Below are 18,004 nucleotides of genomic sequence, written 5' to 3'. Positions count from 1 at the left end.
TCCTAGGAGGATATTGGAACCTTAATGTTGTGGTGTGGTACATTTTGTAAGAATGCTTTTTTTTTTTCCTTACCAATATTAATGAGATAATGATTTTGAGGCTAAATCCTGCAGAACCACATTCTGTCCAGCCCAATTTTAAAAGCACCTCGTCATCTCTTTCTCAGCCTTATCTCTTACTCATCTTGAACCAGTCTCTGTTTCTTGTGGCCTAAAAGGCAGCGTCACGTATGGTACCATACCCTTCAGTCCATGGAAACCTAGAGAGAGCAGTCTCTCTGCTCTCTACCCAGAAAGCATTCTGCTTAGGGCCTTATCCTGAAAAATGCTGAGGGAATCATTAACGGAGAGAATCCCTGGCAGTTCCCACCAAAACAAGTACCCGGTGGAAATAACACTGCGCTGCTCATAAAAACATGGAATGCTGTACATCATCAGATCCCCACTCCACCACCCAACACGACATAGTCTTTGAAAGTGCTGTAGCTAGTAACAGGCAAAGAAACCTGAAATGCTGCCATCTGACTGGATTTTAGGCGTATTTACCCATGTAGATTTTAGTGGCTAGTCCGGACCCTTCGTGTGGGTATTAGCAAAGAGTTATTGGTGCTCCCTGCAGATCAGGTACTGAGGTTATATATTCTGAAATATCTGTATTTAGTTTTCATAAAACTGGCTTCTGATATATTTAAAAGAACAATGGCAAAGAAATATGCCTCTCATAATCAGTTAGGTTTCCTATAGTTATTCCTGTCAATAAAATAAGGTAACTGTAACACTTTGGTGGCAAAATAAAGTACTGTTTCAGAAAATACAAATGAGCTAGCTGCCAAATGTGATTTTTCATGCATGTGTTTTTGTTGGAGATTTCTTCAGTCATTTAAAAAATTGAAAATCCCAGAGCAGACAGTGCCTGGCCCAGCTACCTTCAAACAGAACAAAAAAGATGCATGTGTGAGACTGCTACTTTGAGAGATTTTTTTGGTATTTGCTGTGCATGCCCACGTGAAGCAATTCGACATGAAGCCCTTGAATCCTTAATTTCAACCCTACAGCTGTATAGCTGGGGATAAACAGATCTAGGAAGACACGGGAGCCCTGGAATGTTTTTCTAATGTTGGAAAAAAAAACCTCAAAATGTGTCAGATAGGTAGAAAAAAGGAAAAATCTGGAAGAGTATTCTCTGTGTGGTTGCTCTGCAGCCTTATATCACTCTGCTTTGACAACCTTCCTAATAAAAGTTGATTTTCTAGCAGCCTGATGATGAATTTACAGGCTAGGCAGGTAATTACATAAACAACTAAAATTCACTGCAAAGGAAAAAGTGTTATTTAAAAATGGCACCAACCCAGGCAGACCACTGACATTGCAGGAGAGGACATTTTAGAGCAGTGACTTCCAGACTGGAGGTTGAGACCCAAGAAATGCAGCTGTACGTTCACCGGTGAGTGGGGCAGCTCTAGCTTTGGGTGTAGGTCTGCATAATCCACTGGAAGCACACGGTAGTTAAGCGCTGGAATAACCAGCAGGCAGGGCTCAGTGGTCAGACCTTCTCCAAACAAATGAAAAAAAGTTTGGCAGAATCCTTGTTCATCTGCAAACATTTATGAAGAATTTTCTCAGCTCTAGGAAGAAGGAGGAGAGAAAAGGAAGGTGATAAAAGCAATTGAGATCTCTTTTTGACAGACATTAACTCTTGGTAAATCCTGTGGTGGTCACTAACAAGTAAGGACCCACCTCACAGACTCATACTTGCTGTGAAAATTGGAAGGTTCAACATTTCATTTAAAAACCAGTAAAGAAGAATTTTGATTTTTTCATCAGCAGTTTGGTAGAGCTTTTCTGAGCTGCCGGGCTTGCTTGCCTTGGGAAGCCTTAGACACTGTGACTCTGGGATGCCAAGAGCTGGGGATGCCGCAGGGCTCCGACAGTGGGAGCTGGCTCTCCCACACCACTTCCAGGCTCCCAGTCAGCCTGTCCTGGCTGAGGAGCAGCCCAGGCAAGCAGGCAGAAAGCCATGCAAGGTCTGGCTCCCGTGCCTGCCAGAGCCCTGAGGAAATGGATGCAGTGCCACAGAAAGTTGAAGGTTAAAGAAATAGGAATCTCCCAGTTTGAAAGACGAAAGTCTCCAGCCAGCCCTACCTGGGAACCTGCAGCTCTGGCGGGGATTTTTTTCTGCTCATTTCTCTTTTGTTATGTTTTTAAGGTGGACTGATTCCTTTATGCACTCCATACTGCTAAGCCTGCATGTTTAGGTTTCACTCTTTTTAAATGACGAGGAGAAAAATAAAGAGAATAGCAGCTTTCAATTTTTGTGAAGTGCTTTTGAAGACAGTAAGTGCAGTGAAAGCTTTGAGGCCAGGCCACATATGGAAATGGGAGACATCATCAGGGTGGTGCTGTGTAGCTGAAGAGGGTTGTTTACCTGCATCTGGATGATCCTGTGCCTCCACCTGACACAAACGTGATGTAGTGAGCTGGCATCTTTCAGCTGAAAAATCAGCATGACTTGGGATTTATTTCAGATACTTGGGTGCTGCAAAATTCTGTTTTCATGCTTGCTTTATTTTGGATTGCAATCCCTCACTGACATGGGCACTAAACAAAATGTGCGTTACTGGCTGGCAGAGGAATGATTTGATATTTGGCATGCAGCAATTTGGCATGCAGCAATACCTCATTCTGTTCAAGACTTTTTTCTTCCTTTTAAGCTGAGCAAGGTCACACCAAGCCATTTATTGGACAGAATGCTGCCGTCACAAATGTGGAGGTGCTATAGGAATCAGTGCTGGTGTCACTGAGCTTCCACACTGGTTCAATGAGGTGTGCAGAGTTCTTTGAAGTACTTTTTCTTTTTTATTATTTTTTATTTTTTATTTTGGGGGCCCGATCACGCAGTACAGGCTGCTTTTTTTTTTTTTTTTTCTTTCTTTTTTTTAACAAGTGGTAGTCTTCATAAGCAAGAATGTAGGGAATGCTATCAGTTCTGTCTGCTGGAACTCTTGTTGCATCATAAATGAGTTGGATGAATATGAAATGCATGTTTTCTGTCCTAATCTTTCGGATAGCGTTTCTGTGAAGGGTGTAATATCTGTGCCATGACACCTCACTGATGGATGAGATGGTCTTTTCAGCACACAGCTAGTGTTAGCAAACCATACTGAGATTCTCATAAGTTGTTGGACAAGTGCCATGCAGCTCATGGCTTTTTTTGTGATTCTAAGTGCTCTCAACAGCATCCCATCGATCAGTGGGAGGATATACTTTATCTTTTCCTTCATGATGAAGACTTTAGAGGGATTGTTTTCTCTTGCCTAGAAGATTTTGAACAAACAAAATACATTTAAAACAATGTACACCTTGCAACAAGTAGTATATTGAAATGCTCATGAGACCATATAGTGTAGTCTCGTTGGATAATGAGATACATGGATATAGGTTACGTTATCTGGATACAGGTAATTGCTGTTCTGCTGAGCTCTTTGTACTCTGGTTATACCTAGCTGTGATGGGGAAAAAATATTAGAAATTATGTAGCACTACAAATACTTATGGATCTGCTACAAAAGAGGACTTAAACCTGGGGTGCAGCAAACTATTTATCAAAATAATCTGATTTTCTTTGCTTTAGATTATTTATAGAATCTTTTGTCATTCCCTTCTTAACCGTTTTTCTCTGTATCAAATCTGACAAGACATTGCATGAAATGTAAAGACATGTATGGTGGAAATGTTTCTCATTGAGATGGTGGAAAAGAATCCAAATCAGGATTTGGTGGCCTGTGAACTCAAAAGCCTCTGCCTTTTCCATCTGCTTCAGCTGATCTAATCTGAGATACCACCTCCTCCTCCAAGTCTTGCCTTAGAGACTGTCCTCTGGTCCTGCAGCATAGACCTGCAATGCCAGACAGCAAAAGGGTTCCTCTGGCACAAGCCGCTTGTGCAGCTCGTGCTTATGGTGCACCACAGGCAGAGCCAGCAGCTTTCCTGCAACAGAAACAAACTACGACTGGTTGCATGCTCCCCAGATCTCCACGAACAGCCTGGGCATTTGCTCTGAGACCTTCAGTGCTTACCAGGAATGACAAATCCTCTGCTAACTCTCACTGACGTTGTGATTGCAGGACATAAACGCTTCAATGACAAACAGCACGGTGACAAGCAAACCACCTGTAACACTGCGGCTCGTCGTCCCGGCAAGTCAGTGTGGATCCCTTATAGGAAAAGGAGGTTCCAAAATCAAAGAAATCAGGGAGGTAAGTCTTGGGATGTCTGCTGGGGACACAGGCTAGCTCAGTTCTACCACAGCATGCCTTGCCAGCACCATCCATTGCACTTTGCTCATTGCATGAACATGAGCATGTGCTGAGTGAAAAGCCTTGCCCTGGGGGGAGCAGGGCTCCAGCACAGCTGCACCCTTGTATTTTCCTCAAAGCTGAAGACCACGTGTGAAATAAAGAAAGAGCTTTACAATGTGTTGGTCTTTGATGCACAATTTAGCAAACAACAGTTTAATGACAGAAAATGGCTCTTCAGGTTCCTCTTTGGGCGCAGCCCCCTCCCCAGCAATACTCAGGTGATCCCAGGCCGGAGTGCTGCAGCCATTCCCATAGCAGTTACCACCCTTGCAGCCAGGGAAAGGCCCAAGTAGCACTGGGGAGTCCAGGTTAGTAGGTCAAACACTTGATCTACTTTGTATAGGTATTTGATTTTCATGCTCCTTTCCTGTTTCTCCCTAATCTCACTGTGCCACAGGTGACCTGATTTTGTGTATTCCAAACATATTTTTTTTTAATCCAGACTGTATCTGAAGGTGTTCATTCAATGTGCTGTGCTAGCAGCCACTTTTTCCTCTAACCAAAAAATGCAAAAAATTATCATGTGGTGCCAGTTTTAATTCTTCCATGTATGACTGCAACAACATAGCACATGCCAAGCCCAGGATCCAGCGTTTCTAATCAGTCAGGCAAGAAAATTAGGTACCTACATGGTTATGTGGAGAAAATCTGAACAGGACATTTCAGAAAAATGGATTTTTGTTCTGGAGAAAGTGACAGTACTCCTAAATTTGTTTTTATTCCAACATAGAATGAGGTGTTGAATATCAAAATAATATGCTGATCCATTTTTATATTTGACTGTCAAAACAAAAGCTTTTGACAGGCTCTACCAAACTGAAACTTCCCTTTTTTATCTAAAATGTAAATCCAAGACAGTAGGCTTTATTGAGCTTTCAAGTGTCATTTCAAATGTAAAAAATGTTACCAGATATTTTTCTGTCAAAGAAAATTTGATCAAATGTCAGGAAGGAGTGGAAAATGCTTTGATCAAAATAGTATGTCCAGTATTTGCTATGAAATGTTAGTTTATGGTAGCCTTGGAAGGAAAGGTGATCATAGAGGACAGTTAGGGGTGTGATTCCAGTTGATTTTCAAGTTCTTCCAAATTATTTCATTGGGATTCAAATTTTATTGTCCCAGGATTTTTTTTTAACAAAGTTCCCTCTCAAAGCTTATCTTCACCTTTCAGGATTTGGCCACTACTGAAAGGGTCTTTTCTGTCCTTTGCATACAGGGACGTAATAGCAGTGCATGCTGCTTCCAATAGCCAACAGCTGCCAAAAGCTGTTTCAGAGGTTTTGTTGCCAAGCAAACAACATGTTGCTCCTCCACGTGCCTCTTGCTTTGTAAACTGTGTTCATGAAAACATATATAGGTTGTCTGCTGTAAACTCGCAGAACATTTCAGAGCCCTGCCATTTGAAGGGGTCTCTGTGCTTACTGAGACCTACAAATAAAAGGCAATTACAAATTGGATTCTTTTTTTCTTGGAATGCTGTTACTTTATTTTTTTATCAGAGTCTGGGAGCTGTGCCTGTCAGCAGTCCTTATTGTCAAACCAGCTTTTGACATGTGGCAGAAAGGAGTCACTTGTTGATGCTAAGGGGAAGAAAACAATATTTCTGTGCAGATGCTAAGGTCATAGGGGAACCTTCTCTTTTTTTTTCTTTAATCCCAAAAAAGCTTTGTCAGAGAACTTTGTATAGGTGGGAGAAGATACTTGTGTGTTGAAGTGCATTGCTGGGTGGAAGGAAGGTGCTCAGTTTGCCTGATGCAGGGCACATTTCTGTCTCAGAGGCTGGACAGCCAATGAACTGTTGGTGTTTGCAGCAGTTGGTGTCTGGGTCAGCCAGAAAGCCTGCCAAGCAGCTGCACACTCACCCTGGCAGGCAGCAGGGGAAGCCAGGCTAAAGTGTTGCCACTGGAGAAGGCAAAGCTACTGTCAGAGCACACATTCGGAGGCAACCTCAGCCATGAGACGTGATTTCTCATGGTCCTCCAGATCTGTTAGGTGTCCAGGAGAACTGTCAGGCAGCGGGAACCCAGCTGATTTCTTAGTTGTGTTAAAATAGGAGCAGGCATGAGCGTGAAGCGTGTGCTGGTGAGCTCTAGGTTTTACAGCTGCTAATACTTTGGATTTCATTTTAAATATTGGTAACCTCATCTAAAGCACGGAGTGAGTGGGTTTAGGACATAGGTTTTTAAAGGTGAGATGGGTCTGTTGGTCTGCATACATTAAATCACTGAAGTGATTGTTCTGGTGAGCAGTTTCATAAGCATCACCTATTAATCTAGTACAAAGAAGTAAAAGGATAGTGTTTGGCCAAATAGGTGTTTTGATAAGGCTGATAAGCAAGAAGTCACACTGCACACTTTCTTAAGCATAAGGGTAATGGACAAAACATTACTTGATTTTTTTGTTGCTGGCATATGAGCAAAGTCAAAAAATAAACAAGATTGGCACTGGAAGCAAATGCATAAATGACTGCATTATTTGGCAGAGTATTTTGTTCTAGATGTACAGATACCCAGAACTGTACATTAAACAGCAAATATGATCAAAAGAAAAAAAAAGGAGCATCCATCTCGAGATACGGTCTAACTTCATCATCACACAACACACTGAGTGTCAATTGCACAAGGGATGGTCTTTTGTGTTCAGTCATATGCTCAGGAACAACATGTAGGGTTGCAGTACTGTTTTCAAGATAAGATTACAAAAAAAACCAAAGCAAAGCATGACTGATTGATCAAATGATGGCAAAATTCCAAAGCCTATTACAGAGCAAGGAATTGATATTCTGGCCTTAAACAGCACTACTGAACAGAAGATGCAATCAGTAATTTAATCAGTCTTTGGAAAGAAGAATAACACTTTGTATGTAACTAGCAAGAAAACAAATTAACTCCTTGCTGACTGACACAAAGTCAATGGTTACTGAAATACTTTTTTTTTAAAAAAAAGCCCAGACTATTGCATTGCAATAACAGTCAGGAATATATTTTGTTTGTAATAAGTGAAAATGATAACTCAATGTGAAATGCCTGGGGTTTTCTCTGTTGATTGAGCAGGTCTTCCAGGATGTTTGTGAAATAATGCTAGGGACTGTTTTGACCTCATGTATTTTGTTCTTTCTTTGGGTATGGGTTTTTTTCAGTTAGCTAAGATACACTAGTGCCAAGATCAAATTAAAAAAAAAAAAACCACAACCAAAAAAAACCCACAAAACTTGCTCATTTACCTCCTTGGCTTCATTAATGAGCTAAAAGTTGATGACGTGCATATATTTAATCAACACTAATTACAATTTAGAAGTGCTTCTGTACCATCCTGAGATATTCCAGAGCATAAGGCAGCCCAAAATTTCATCCAGAGACACGAGTCAGCCGTCAGTAGATTAAAGAGCCATTTATCTGCAACATGTTCCATTAGCAGATGTTCTTCAGTTTTCAGTATTTTTTTCCTTTCTCTTTTTTTTTATTATTGAAAAGTACTTCATTTCAGCTTTTTTGGTTTTTAGTCAGCATTGCAACTGTCTGTCTTTGAGAGGGTTAAAAGACTTGTCCTGAAATTCAGGTCACAGTTTGATTCATTAACAGCTTCTGTTAATCTTCCTAGGATGGGAGTGTTTGCAAATTGGCTTGAACAGCCAAATCCATGTCCTGCCAGACCCCAGTTACCCTGTCTAGGCCTGGATTTACATACATGCTTTACCACATATCAAGCAAAGACACGACAAAAAGTTTAGAGGTGCATCACCTCTATCAATCACATCAGTCAATCACTGGCTTTTGAGAGGTGCCATTGTCTGCTCCACGGTGACGCTCTCTTTGCTTGGTCTCTGCTCAAGTCCACAGGAGCCCAGGTGCAGGTAGCAGGGGACATGTTGCCAAACTCCACGGAGCGCGCAGTGACTATATCAGGCACTCCTGACGCCATTATCCAGTGTGTGAAACAAATATGCGTGGTTATGCTGGAGGTAAGTGAGCACTCGGCGTATCACCTCTCACTCGGGAGATGCTCAAACACATTATTAATTTTCGATTGCCCTGGGTCCCCCAGGGGTGCTGCCTGCCCTCCCCATGCCAGGGATTTCAAGAGGACTCTGTTAGACTGTGCCCTTCCTCGCGTCTGAGAGCCTCTCACGGCAGGGTTTAGCAATCAAAGACTAGGGCTGTCATGATGCTGTCAAACAACAAACCAGATCCAGCGTGGAGCTGCAGCCCCTTCTGATTCTGATGCAGAACAGGACAGAAAAGATCGAGGTGTTGTTTTAAACAGAAATAATTCTGCCTGGCATAATTTAGATTTACCAGGACACTTTGATTCCTTAGGGTCAGGTCATTGCATAAGGCCAGAATGTTTCCTTTTGACAGCAGTTTTTCAGCCCTTAGATGAAGTGATACAAAATTAATTTATATAACAATCTGTGCATTTTAACCCTTCCTGAAAATGCCCATAATTTTGTGCAAGTACATTTCTCAACTGATTAAGTTGAGTAGAAGTTTGAAAAAAAAAAATATTTTGGCAAATCAAAATTAAATATTTAGACCTAGTAACCATAATTTTTGACAAGGAACATGAAACATATCTGTTTTTATCACTTTTTCTGCTGGAAATTTTCTGTGGTTTTTCTTTTTAGTTTGGTATTTTACCTAAGTCTAGTCAAGGGCTGTCTCATGATGATCTCTGACGCCCTACTGTTCTGTTATTCTTTAAAGAGGAGAGAAACAGTAGAGTGTTTGAGACAGCACTACGGCTGTTGGCTGTTCAGAAGTATGCAGTGCACCAGGTTGCATACAGCCTTTGCACCAAAATGTCATACTGCCTAGTGCAAATAAAAGCATAAAAACTAAAAATCCACGGTATTTTACCGGCAAAAAGTGACTGTTGCTTCAGTTCTTGCTGGACTACTGTAAAGAAGAAATTTCTTTATAAAAATGCAAGAGAACAGAAAGATAATATTAAAAAATCATTTTAGTTTGTTAAAGATGGAGTACATGATGGCAGTAGTTATCAGCTTTGTAAATACACAGCATAGTCTGTTGTCCAAGTGACATTTGTGGAATAAATAGTTATTTGCTAAAGAAGATGAGAGAAGCCACTTCCCAAAATTAGAGAGAGAAAGTCCCATTTTCCCACAGGTAGAGCCACTTTTCAAACAACCAATTTTGACATAAGAAATACTTAATTTTAGCATTAGGCAAATCACAAGCAGCATCCAGATGACACTGGCGTAACTATGGTTTGCTGCTTCATTTAAGAAAATGAATGTGCTCTAATTTGCAGCATATATTTAATTTGTCAACCAACACTTTCATTGACACAAAATAGCCAATTGTAGGATATTAGTTAATGGAGGTGATATTGTCATTACCTTCTTTAGTTGTAGTTAATGCACTGAAATCAGAGCACAATTCTGCCAGGTGCTGCACAGACAGCTTGAAGCCTTTTTTACAGACACATGCTGCTCCTTTATTTACAAGGAGAAAGTTAACACCCACCCCCCCACACACACACACCCCGTTAGGGTTAGGGGTTTTCCCTTTGGGTCCTTGCCTTGGGCAATAGGAAACAAACTCCCTTGTCATGCATTATGAAAGCCGTAGTTACGCTCCTGGTGAAGCCAGGAGGATTTTGTCTCCATCCTTACAGCTGAGTCAGAAGAAAGGCAGGATCAGGCTGGTAATTTGCAATTGAACAGCTGACTTAATTGAGTTGGTAAAACAAGAAACCTCGATCTGTAGCAGTGTAGGAAAGATTGATAAGCGGGAGATGTGCTTTGTGTTAAAGTGTGACCACAGGCCAGACGCTTCCAAAACATCAACAAATCTCAAAATTTTGTCTGTGTTTCCCGAGATGCCTTGACATGCTTAATGAGGCTTCATAGCTTCATCCAATGATGGCGGTAAAGAAGCCACAAGTGCCAGCGCTGCCTGTTTCAGCTGTGCAGCCAGGACCTTGGCTCTTCCCCTGAAAGCCTGGACAGCTGGCCTCTGCCCTGCTTTTGGGCTGATGGGGTGGAGGGCAGGCTGGGCTGGGCTGGGTCACCTGCATGCCTTGTTGTCTGAGGTGACCAAGATAAGGAGTGATTTTTTTTAATGTGAGCTGTGCTTCATTCTGCATTTTGATCGCTTTGTGTTTTTGTCTGCAGTCCCCACCCAAAGGTGCCACCATCCCCTACCGTCCCAAACCTGCCTCTGCACCTATCATTTTTGCAGGTGGCCAGGTAAGAGCAGACACCATTTTGGCTTCAGCTGGAAACCACACCGTCTTGGCCCAACCTCAGCCAGCGCCTGTTAGTTTTCAACTTTTACTCTTTTTGCCTGGTATAGTATTGATGTGCTTTGTCTACTCTGTGTGCTTACAGTTTGCGGGAAAGAACACTGCATTGCAAACTTGATGTAAAATTGTGATGACTGGTATTTTACCGAGATTTAAAATTAACTTCTGTAATTAAGAAAAGTTTGCCCAAACTGAGAGGTGTCCAAATCAAGTGCTCCCTGAGTGGGATGAAACTGCTTATTGTAGAGGTTGGGGTTTTTTTTCACCTTAACTTGTAGCTCCGCTAGCAGTGTGAGCAGTTTTGTCAGTTTTCAGAGATGATCAAACAGCAGTTGTGTCTGACAGGCCCTTGTAATGACCTCTCTCTGAATTTTTGTCTCAGAGTTTTACCTTCTACTCTGAAATAATATGTTGGGATGTATATGCGGATTTTCATAGTCTGGATGTAGTAGCTTTCAGTTCCTGGTAAGCCTACCACCCTTAGTTGTCTTAAAACAAGAAACGTGCTTCCTTAGTGACCAAAGCTGAACTGAAATTTAAAATAATTTTCCAGAAATCGGTCTATGGCTGAAAGTTCAGAATAATTTACTCCACACATATATAAGTTTACACTGCAGTGCTTTCCTTTAAGAAATATGTGTGTATATATGAGGCAGCCCATGTTACGAGTATTGTAATTGCCATCGCTTTCAGACTGTCTCTGTATAAGATTACTCAAAATTATTGAAACTGTTTGCTAGAGTGCTCTGAGCAGTTTGTGTAAATAATTGAAAGTGTCCTATTTTAAGGCCTAATAGCTCTTTGTCATCTTCAGTTTTATCAGTTAAAAAAACGTTCTCACTTTTCTAATGCAACCTTGTTGATGTGAGAAAGTGTGTCAGGCACTTTTCTGTGTGCTTTGAAGTTCTGTTCTTGACTAAGCAGACTTTTTAAGAAAAAGCTTAAGGTGTGTTTGGACGTCAGTATAGAAAGACACTTCAACCAAGTTTCATAAGTAGAAATTAATACTGAAAATAAAATTCAGTCAGCAGTGTTAATTCCATCCAGCCTTTTGGCTATGTTATCATAAATTATTTTTCCATTCTAAATTGCAGCATGGCCATCTTTAAAGGTTTTGGGTTGTTTAATGCTTGCATATCAAGCAACACTAGCAAACTCAAATTTCTTGTTTTCCTTAACAAGTTGGGGGGGTTCTGCTTTAAGTATTACTTTTAATTCTCTTGTGCTTCTTCGATACCGTATTGCATCTCACAACTGAAAGGAAGATGAACATTGCCTTGCCCTGCTCTGCCCCTTACCTACATTTAGCATATGCAGTGGTTAAAAAAAAATAATACAGTATTCCTGCCTGGTAGAAACAAATTGGACATTTCTACTCATTGTGCTACATTGCTGTCTAGGTGGGTACTCACAGGGTACAGCTTTGCTTTATGTCTTATATCAGTTTTGTGGTTTAAAGTGAGGAAGATTTGTAGACCAGATCATTCCTGCTGTTACTTATGTCAGTAGGAAAGTTGCCCTTGACTTTGATGAAAGCTGACCCATAGCTCATGCCCTTAGTGAAATGTTACAGTACAGATGTCTCAGTAGCCTCTACAAGGCTTGTGCTTGCTATGCTTCAGCCACAGAAGGACACGGTTCCTCTGCCAAGGGGTAAAGCAGTCAAAGACAGTTTTTCTCAACCTAATCAATTGAATGACTTTTTGGGAGCCTAAAAACCGAGGAGCTTTTTTTTTTTTTACTGGGAAAGAAAATTTAAGACCCATCTTGTCCACGATGTCTTAAGATGTTCCCTCAGCTGGGTTTGAAGTAAAGCCAAGATCAGAAAGGACACTCGTGATCCAGCACGAGAGTCAGAGACCAAAGCATGGTTTCCAAACCCAGTTTGCTCACCTAAGCCCCTGCTCAGCACCGTTTCCAGCTATAACCCCTCTGAGGCTGCTCCTGTGCCTGGCTACACACAGAGCCCCCATTCAGCAAAGCAGTGTAACATCTCCTTAAGGTTGTCCTCATTTAGTAAAACACTTAAACACACGGTTTGCTTGATTGATTATGTGCTTGCTTAAGACCCACTGATGGCAGTGATCACCTGGTTTGGTGGTCTGGAACCTTTTTTTGTTATTTACAAACTATCAGCAATAGCCACCCCCCACAAGATGCACATGCGTATGTTTGCCCATGAGCATCCTATTGAGCCTGGTCACACGTACTTCTGCCTGAAAACTGCTCTTGTGCATGTTTGCCTGACTGTGGCCTTGCTTTGTAACTGATTTAAAAAGTAAATGAAATGTTTCTTCTCCAGAAGGGAAATTCTGCTGCAGAAATGTGCGTCAAGCAGTTGAGGCATTAAAGGTTTTAATATCTGAACTCCATTAAATTAATTGTTTTATCATTTGCAGGATTCATTACTTTCTAAGAGGCCTTTTGTTAAATAAGCATTTTGCAAACTAAGCTAATCAGCCCTGTTCCTGTTTATAATTCTCACACTACAAATATTTATACTTTATAATTCGTCCTTCTGCTTTCCTGCCTAAGCACAAACACATTAATATTTTTCTGACATGCCGTTACTTTCAGAAAAGCCCTACAGAATATAATAGAAAATTATAAATTCTCTGTAGGTTTTTTTTGTAGGCCATTACAGAGAGTTGAACAGAGCCAGGCTGTGCTCACTGGTGCCAGGCACGCCACCATATCCCTTCTCGCTCATGTGCTTCTTTTGCCTCCCCCACCTACCCCCGGTACTGCTAGAAGAGATACCAGAAACTGTACCCCTTGCATTGCTCTGGTGGTGCAGAGGCTAGATTTGGAGGGAGGCTATTTGGCTTCTTGTGGAAGATAAGACCACCACGCCGGGGGTCTCCATCATGCTCCTATCTCCAAACTGGCATCCTGGGCCCGTGCCCAGGCACTGCAGGACAGGCTGCCGTCCAGCACATGTGCTCATGTACCTGCTGGCATGGCAGCCTGGGGCACCAGCCCCGCGGGGTGTACGTGTTTGCTGGCATTTAACATCTGTGGCTGCTGGTAGCCAGACGAGGTGGCTCAGAGCCGGCTGGCATGTATCCTCCTCAACTCCCGCAGTGTCCCCAGCTCTGCTCCGGGCAGGTCATCAGAGCTCAGGCAGCGGCACTTGGCATCCCCTGCTTGCAAGAGGTGCATGGGCAGCCTGACGGACATTTCCATACCATACCAAGCATTATCAAGAAGCACAAGACAATTAAGCTTCTCTCAGTATTTACCCAAGGAGCCAGGAGGAGCTTTTCTGATGAGAACAGAAACATTTCTTGTCCCACCTGACTGACCTGTGTCTCAACTGTGCTTGTTGTTTGCAGGCATTCACGATTCAGGGGCAGTATGCCATCCCTCATCCAGACGTGAGTCCAGCACATGTAAATTACTCCCTTTTTCTTCCTCTCCCTCTTATTTGTTCCGGGCAACATTTGCTTTCTACAGTTAACAATAAAGACACGGCCTAAGGACACCTTTCCTGAACAACATACTGTGTAGCCAAGTTAGCTCAGCTGCATCTCTTGCCTTGCATAATAATTGCTAGAAAGTACAATGGCCCAGGAACAAATGACAGTTATCTTGGTCTTTTTTGCATGTGATATATTTGAGTTCTTTTAATATGTAATTCTACAGTAATTAGTAAATATTAACAATAGCCATTACATGTAATAACAGTAGAGATGTCATTTATAACCAGTTTAGGGTTTTTGTTTTTTTCTACAGTAGATTAGAATGAACGATTAAACCTTTTTTTTTTTTTTTTCCAATATAATTTTAATTAATCCAGTTTTAGAACATGTAAGATGGTTTCTCTGCTCTGAAATAATTCCATTTGATTGGTTAGTTCTAATTTCCCATCCTGCCCTGCAGTTGACCAAGCTTCACCAGTTGGCTATGCAGCATCCCCCCTTTACTCCCCTTGGGCAGACCACCCCTGGTTTCCCTGGTACGTACCCATGACCCCCTGGGGATGTCCTTCTTCTTAACAGCTTTGTTTCCCATGGTCATTACATCATTTTAATAATAAATGTGGTCAATGACCAGCAATCCTTCTGTTTTTATATATTAATCTCTCTTCTTCCCCCCCATACCTCTGTTACCGTTCCTTTCATTACTAAAACATGCTTTGTTTGTTACATTTATTAATCAAAACCGCTTCATTTGTGCCACTGGCTAAAAGCCCTGAATTTCTTTTGTTCAGTCCTTGTAAAGTTATTATGGACCATACAGTATGTACCAGTCGGTCTCGAGTGAAGTACTTGGGAGCGCATCTTGTCACATTGCCAGTTTGATAACGTGGTTCAGAAAGAAGCAAACATAGGAAAACAGTATGTTATCATGGCACAGAAATACTGTTTAAAAACATTACGGCACGCTGAAACTCAAATTCCTTGCAGACCTAAATGTCTTAAGAACATCTGTGATTGTCACTGCTGGGACAAGTGCCTCTCTTCCTACTAGATGTGCAGATATAGCTACAAAATGCAATGGAAATTTAGCTAAATTAGGAACCGTGATTTTGGTCCATACCTGTTAAAGCTGAAGTTAAATTCCTGATTCAAGAGTGAGAAGTCCTTTAACCCTGCAATAACTCATTTTTACTGTACTTCACTACATACACGCTTGGCATCTCAAAACTTCGTAAAGTTTGGTACATGCTTTCTATGGCAAATAAAGTACTGGTACATGCTTTCTATGGCAAATAACATTTTATCACATACATCAAATTCTGTGAGCAACTTGATTGCTTTATATTCAATGTAAAGTAAGCATATGCAACTCTGAATGTAAACATAAGTAAAAGGTGAGTAACTTCTTTGTAAGTGCATTTCTTTTCCATCTTTTCTAGTTGGAAATGACTATTTTTGGCACATCTTTACAGATAATAATAATAATAATAAACACCAAAAAAAGAGAAAAGGAGAGAAAGAGGCATGACGTCCAAAACACACTTTTGTTTCTTCATGATGTATCTGATAAAATGTCTACGAGTAATACTAAATTGCCTTTCCTAGCTTTATATTTTCCTTATTGTTGTCATTAACATGCTGCTCCTTAATTTTTTCCTGTTTATATTTGCAAGATGTACGTTTCTGCAATGTTACTGTGAGTTAGAGCAGTAATTCCATTTTTCCTGAGCATTTTCCTTTTGTCCACCCAATTTACAAACAAATGTATGCGGCTTAGAGTATTTTGTACATTTCCCTTCAAATATTACCCTTCCCAACATTTCTTCAGCAACTAATCCCCCATATAATTTCCAAATTTTCCTAGGTTAATTTCCTCATCCTTATTTTAATATATTAATTTTTCTGTTTCATATCTATGTATTTTGCTAATTGTTCATTTGACTTCCACTTTCATTTTCTGTATTCTAGAACTCCTGGCAGACAGGTCAAATTTCAGCTCTCCATTAATTGCTCAATTGATGTGTTTAAAAAAACTTCAGAGACTATTTTTAGGGGAAACCCTTCATTTTCTAGAAGCTTTTTATGACCTTGTGAAATCTCATGTGACATTTGTTGCTTTGGTGGGTTAAAGGTTAATTAAAATAAGACTAATTTAAAATTAGTCCAGCCCTCTGAGTTTTGCATCTCTTGCTTTCTTTTCTGTTTCACTAGCAGTTCTCTGTTTTTCTTTGCTACTCTCTTCTTTTTTTTTTCCCTTCTTTCTGTATCTTTCCTTCTTTAAAATATCATTTGTTGTGTCTTGCCCTTCTTGCAAACAACTGGCGTAACATTCTCCCTCTGTCCCCTGAATAGGACTGGATGCCACTACTCCAACCAGTTCCCATGAACTTACTATTCCCAATGATGTAAGTGGACCAATAGTCAGTATAACTTTCTCTTCTCTCGCTCCTCTGCCACTGGAGGGGAAACCTCTCGGTTTTGCCTGATTTATAAACACTAGTGCCCAGAATAAACTGTACAGCATTTAGTCTGCTGGGGAGGGGGGATTAGGGGTTAGTGACATGGTGGACAGAAGCAGCAGAAGTGGCTGTCCCCTCTCGTGTCAGGTCTCCAGCGATGCTGGTTTAGTTGTGTGACGGTGCCAGTGCTGCAGTGCTTCACCAGCTTCATTAAAGCCTGGGTGCCTGCTGCTTACAGTGGTCTTAGATGAGTTATCAAAATTCATCTCTCGGATGGCACAAGCACAGATGGTCTCAGCACAAAGACTATAGCAGGTGAAAAATGTGCAGCCCTGTATGCCCTGTGTTGGGCTGGTGTCCTCCGTGCCAAGGCATGGAAGGTTTGCACAGCAACAGCTTCTGCCATGCTCATCTCCGCTGCACCCCGCACTTACCTGAGACAGCATTTTTCCCGAGAAAAAAAGCTACCGGTTACATAAAGGTGCAATATAAGGGTTTATTTGAAAAACAAGGGCAGAAAACATTGCTGCTCCAGCAACTCTGGACCAGCTGTGATTGACAGACCCCGTCTCCATGGGCAATGTGGCGCTGAATCTTAAAACAGCTACTCAAAATGCCCAACTGATACAGCGCATGTCATATAAAAATGCCTTCTGGTTTTATTCACTTTCTTTGCAAACAGGGTTTTTTTTTTCAGTTTTCATTTCAAATGAGTCACTTGGAAAATGTAAGACTTCCCCTCCAGTAAAGAAAGCTTTCAAGCATGAAGTGAAATCACAAATAGCAATTATATTACACAATATTGTAAGTATTCCTTAAGTAAGCCCCATTAAACTCAGTGGCAATGATTTACAGTAAGAAAAAAATACAGAATAACACAAAGAAGTGAAGGTGTGAGTGCTGTGATTTCGTAAGATGCCCTGCTGATGTTTCAGTACCTGCTTTACAACCCAATTTATTGTTTATTGAGAATTTTATAGGAGCACCGTGTTTATCCCTACAGTGCAAGTTTTTTAATCTCGCTTTCAGGCAGATGTTGTTCTTGCCATCAGTGATATAAATCCAAGGTCAATCTTCTGACTTCACTTCTTTCGGAGTTCATAGCAGAGCAAGGTGGCCTTGTGCCCTGTAGTGCAATAGAAAATTAAAAAACCCCAACAGTTTTTCATCCAGGAGGTGTGAAATGCTCCAGTTCAGCACTGTCCTCTGAAAAGCAAACACACATCCATGCATTGTTTCTAATAGATTTTCCTGGCCACGCAACACATGTCTTGCCGTTGTTGCTAAAGGAGTGAAAATGCGGCCAAAATGGGTTTAGGCAAGAAACAGCCTGCAGGGGCTCTACAGATGGTGAAAGGGAGTTCTGGTGTTCATATGGTGTCAAGGTGTATATTAAAGGAACAAAAGGCATGGGGGGGGGGGGGTTGCGGAGGGGGCTGTCACACCCAGTGCTGCAGTGCTGGCACAGAGGGGTGGAAGGGCTCTCATGTCCTGTCGG

General features: G+C 41.4%; 1 protein-coding gene across 20 annotated transcripts in view; it reads left to right on the top strand.

Annotated features, from left to right (window-relative positions):
- Positions 1-18,004, top strand: part of LOC308060006 (poly(rC)-binding protein 3-like) — a 528,829-nt gene that overhangs the window by 484,582 nt on the left and 26,243 nt on the right. For 19 of the 20 annotated variants that reach the window (XM_080378167.1, XM_080378169.1, XM_080378161.1 and 16 more), the window contains 6 exons: positions 4,125-4,256; positions 8,191-8,319; positions 10,495-10,638; positions 13,961-14,017; positions 14,508-14,583; positions 16,400-16,452. In XM_080378167.1, the coding sequence (XP_080234293.1) occupies positions 4,125-4,256; positions 8,191-8,319; positions 10,495-10,638; positions 13,961-14,017; positions 14,508-14,583; positions 16,400-16,452 (591 nt within the window). The remainder of the gene's footprint in view (positions 1-4,124; positions 4,257-8,190; positions 8,320-10,494; positions 10,639-13,960; positions 14,018-14,507; positions 14,584-16,399; positions 16,453-18,004) is intronic. The other variant, XM_080378165.1, reaches the window with a different exon arrangement.

This window comes from Falco punctatus (genome assembly GCF_963210335.1).
Source record: "Falco punctatus genome assembly, chromosome: 3".
NCBI classification, from domain to species: Eukaryota; Metazoa; Chordata; class Aves; order Falconiformes; family Falconidae; genus Falco; species Falco punctatus.
Note: the sequence above shows the minus strand (reverse complement) of the source record. Positions and strands in the feature narration are given on the sequence as shown.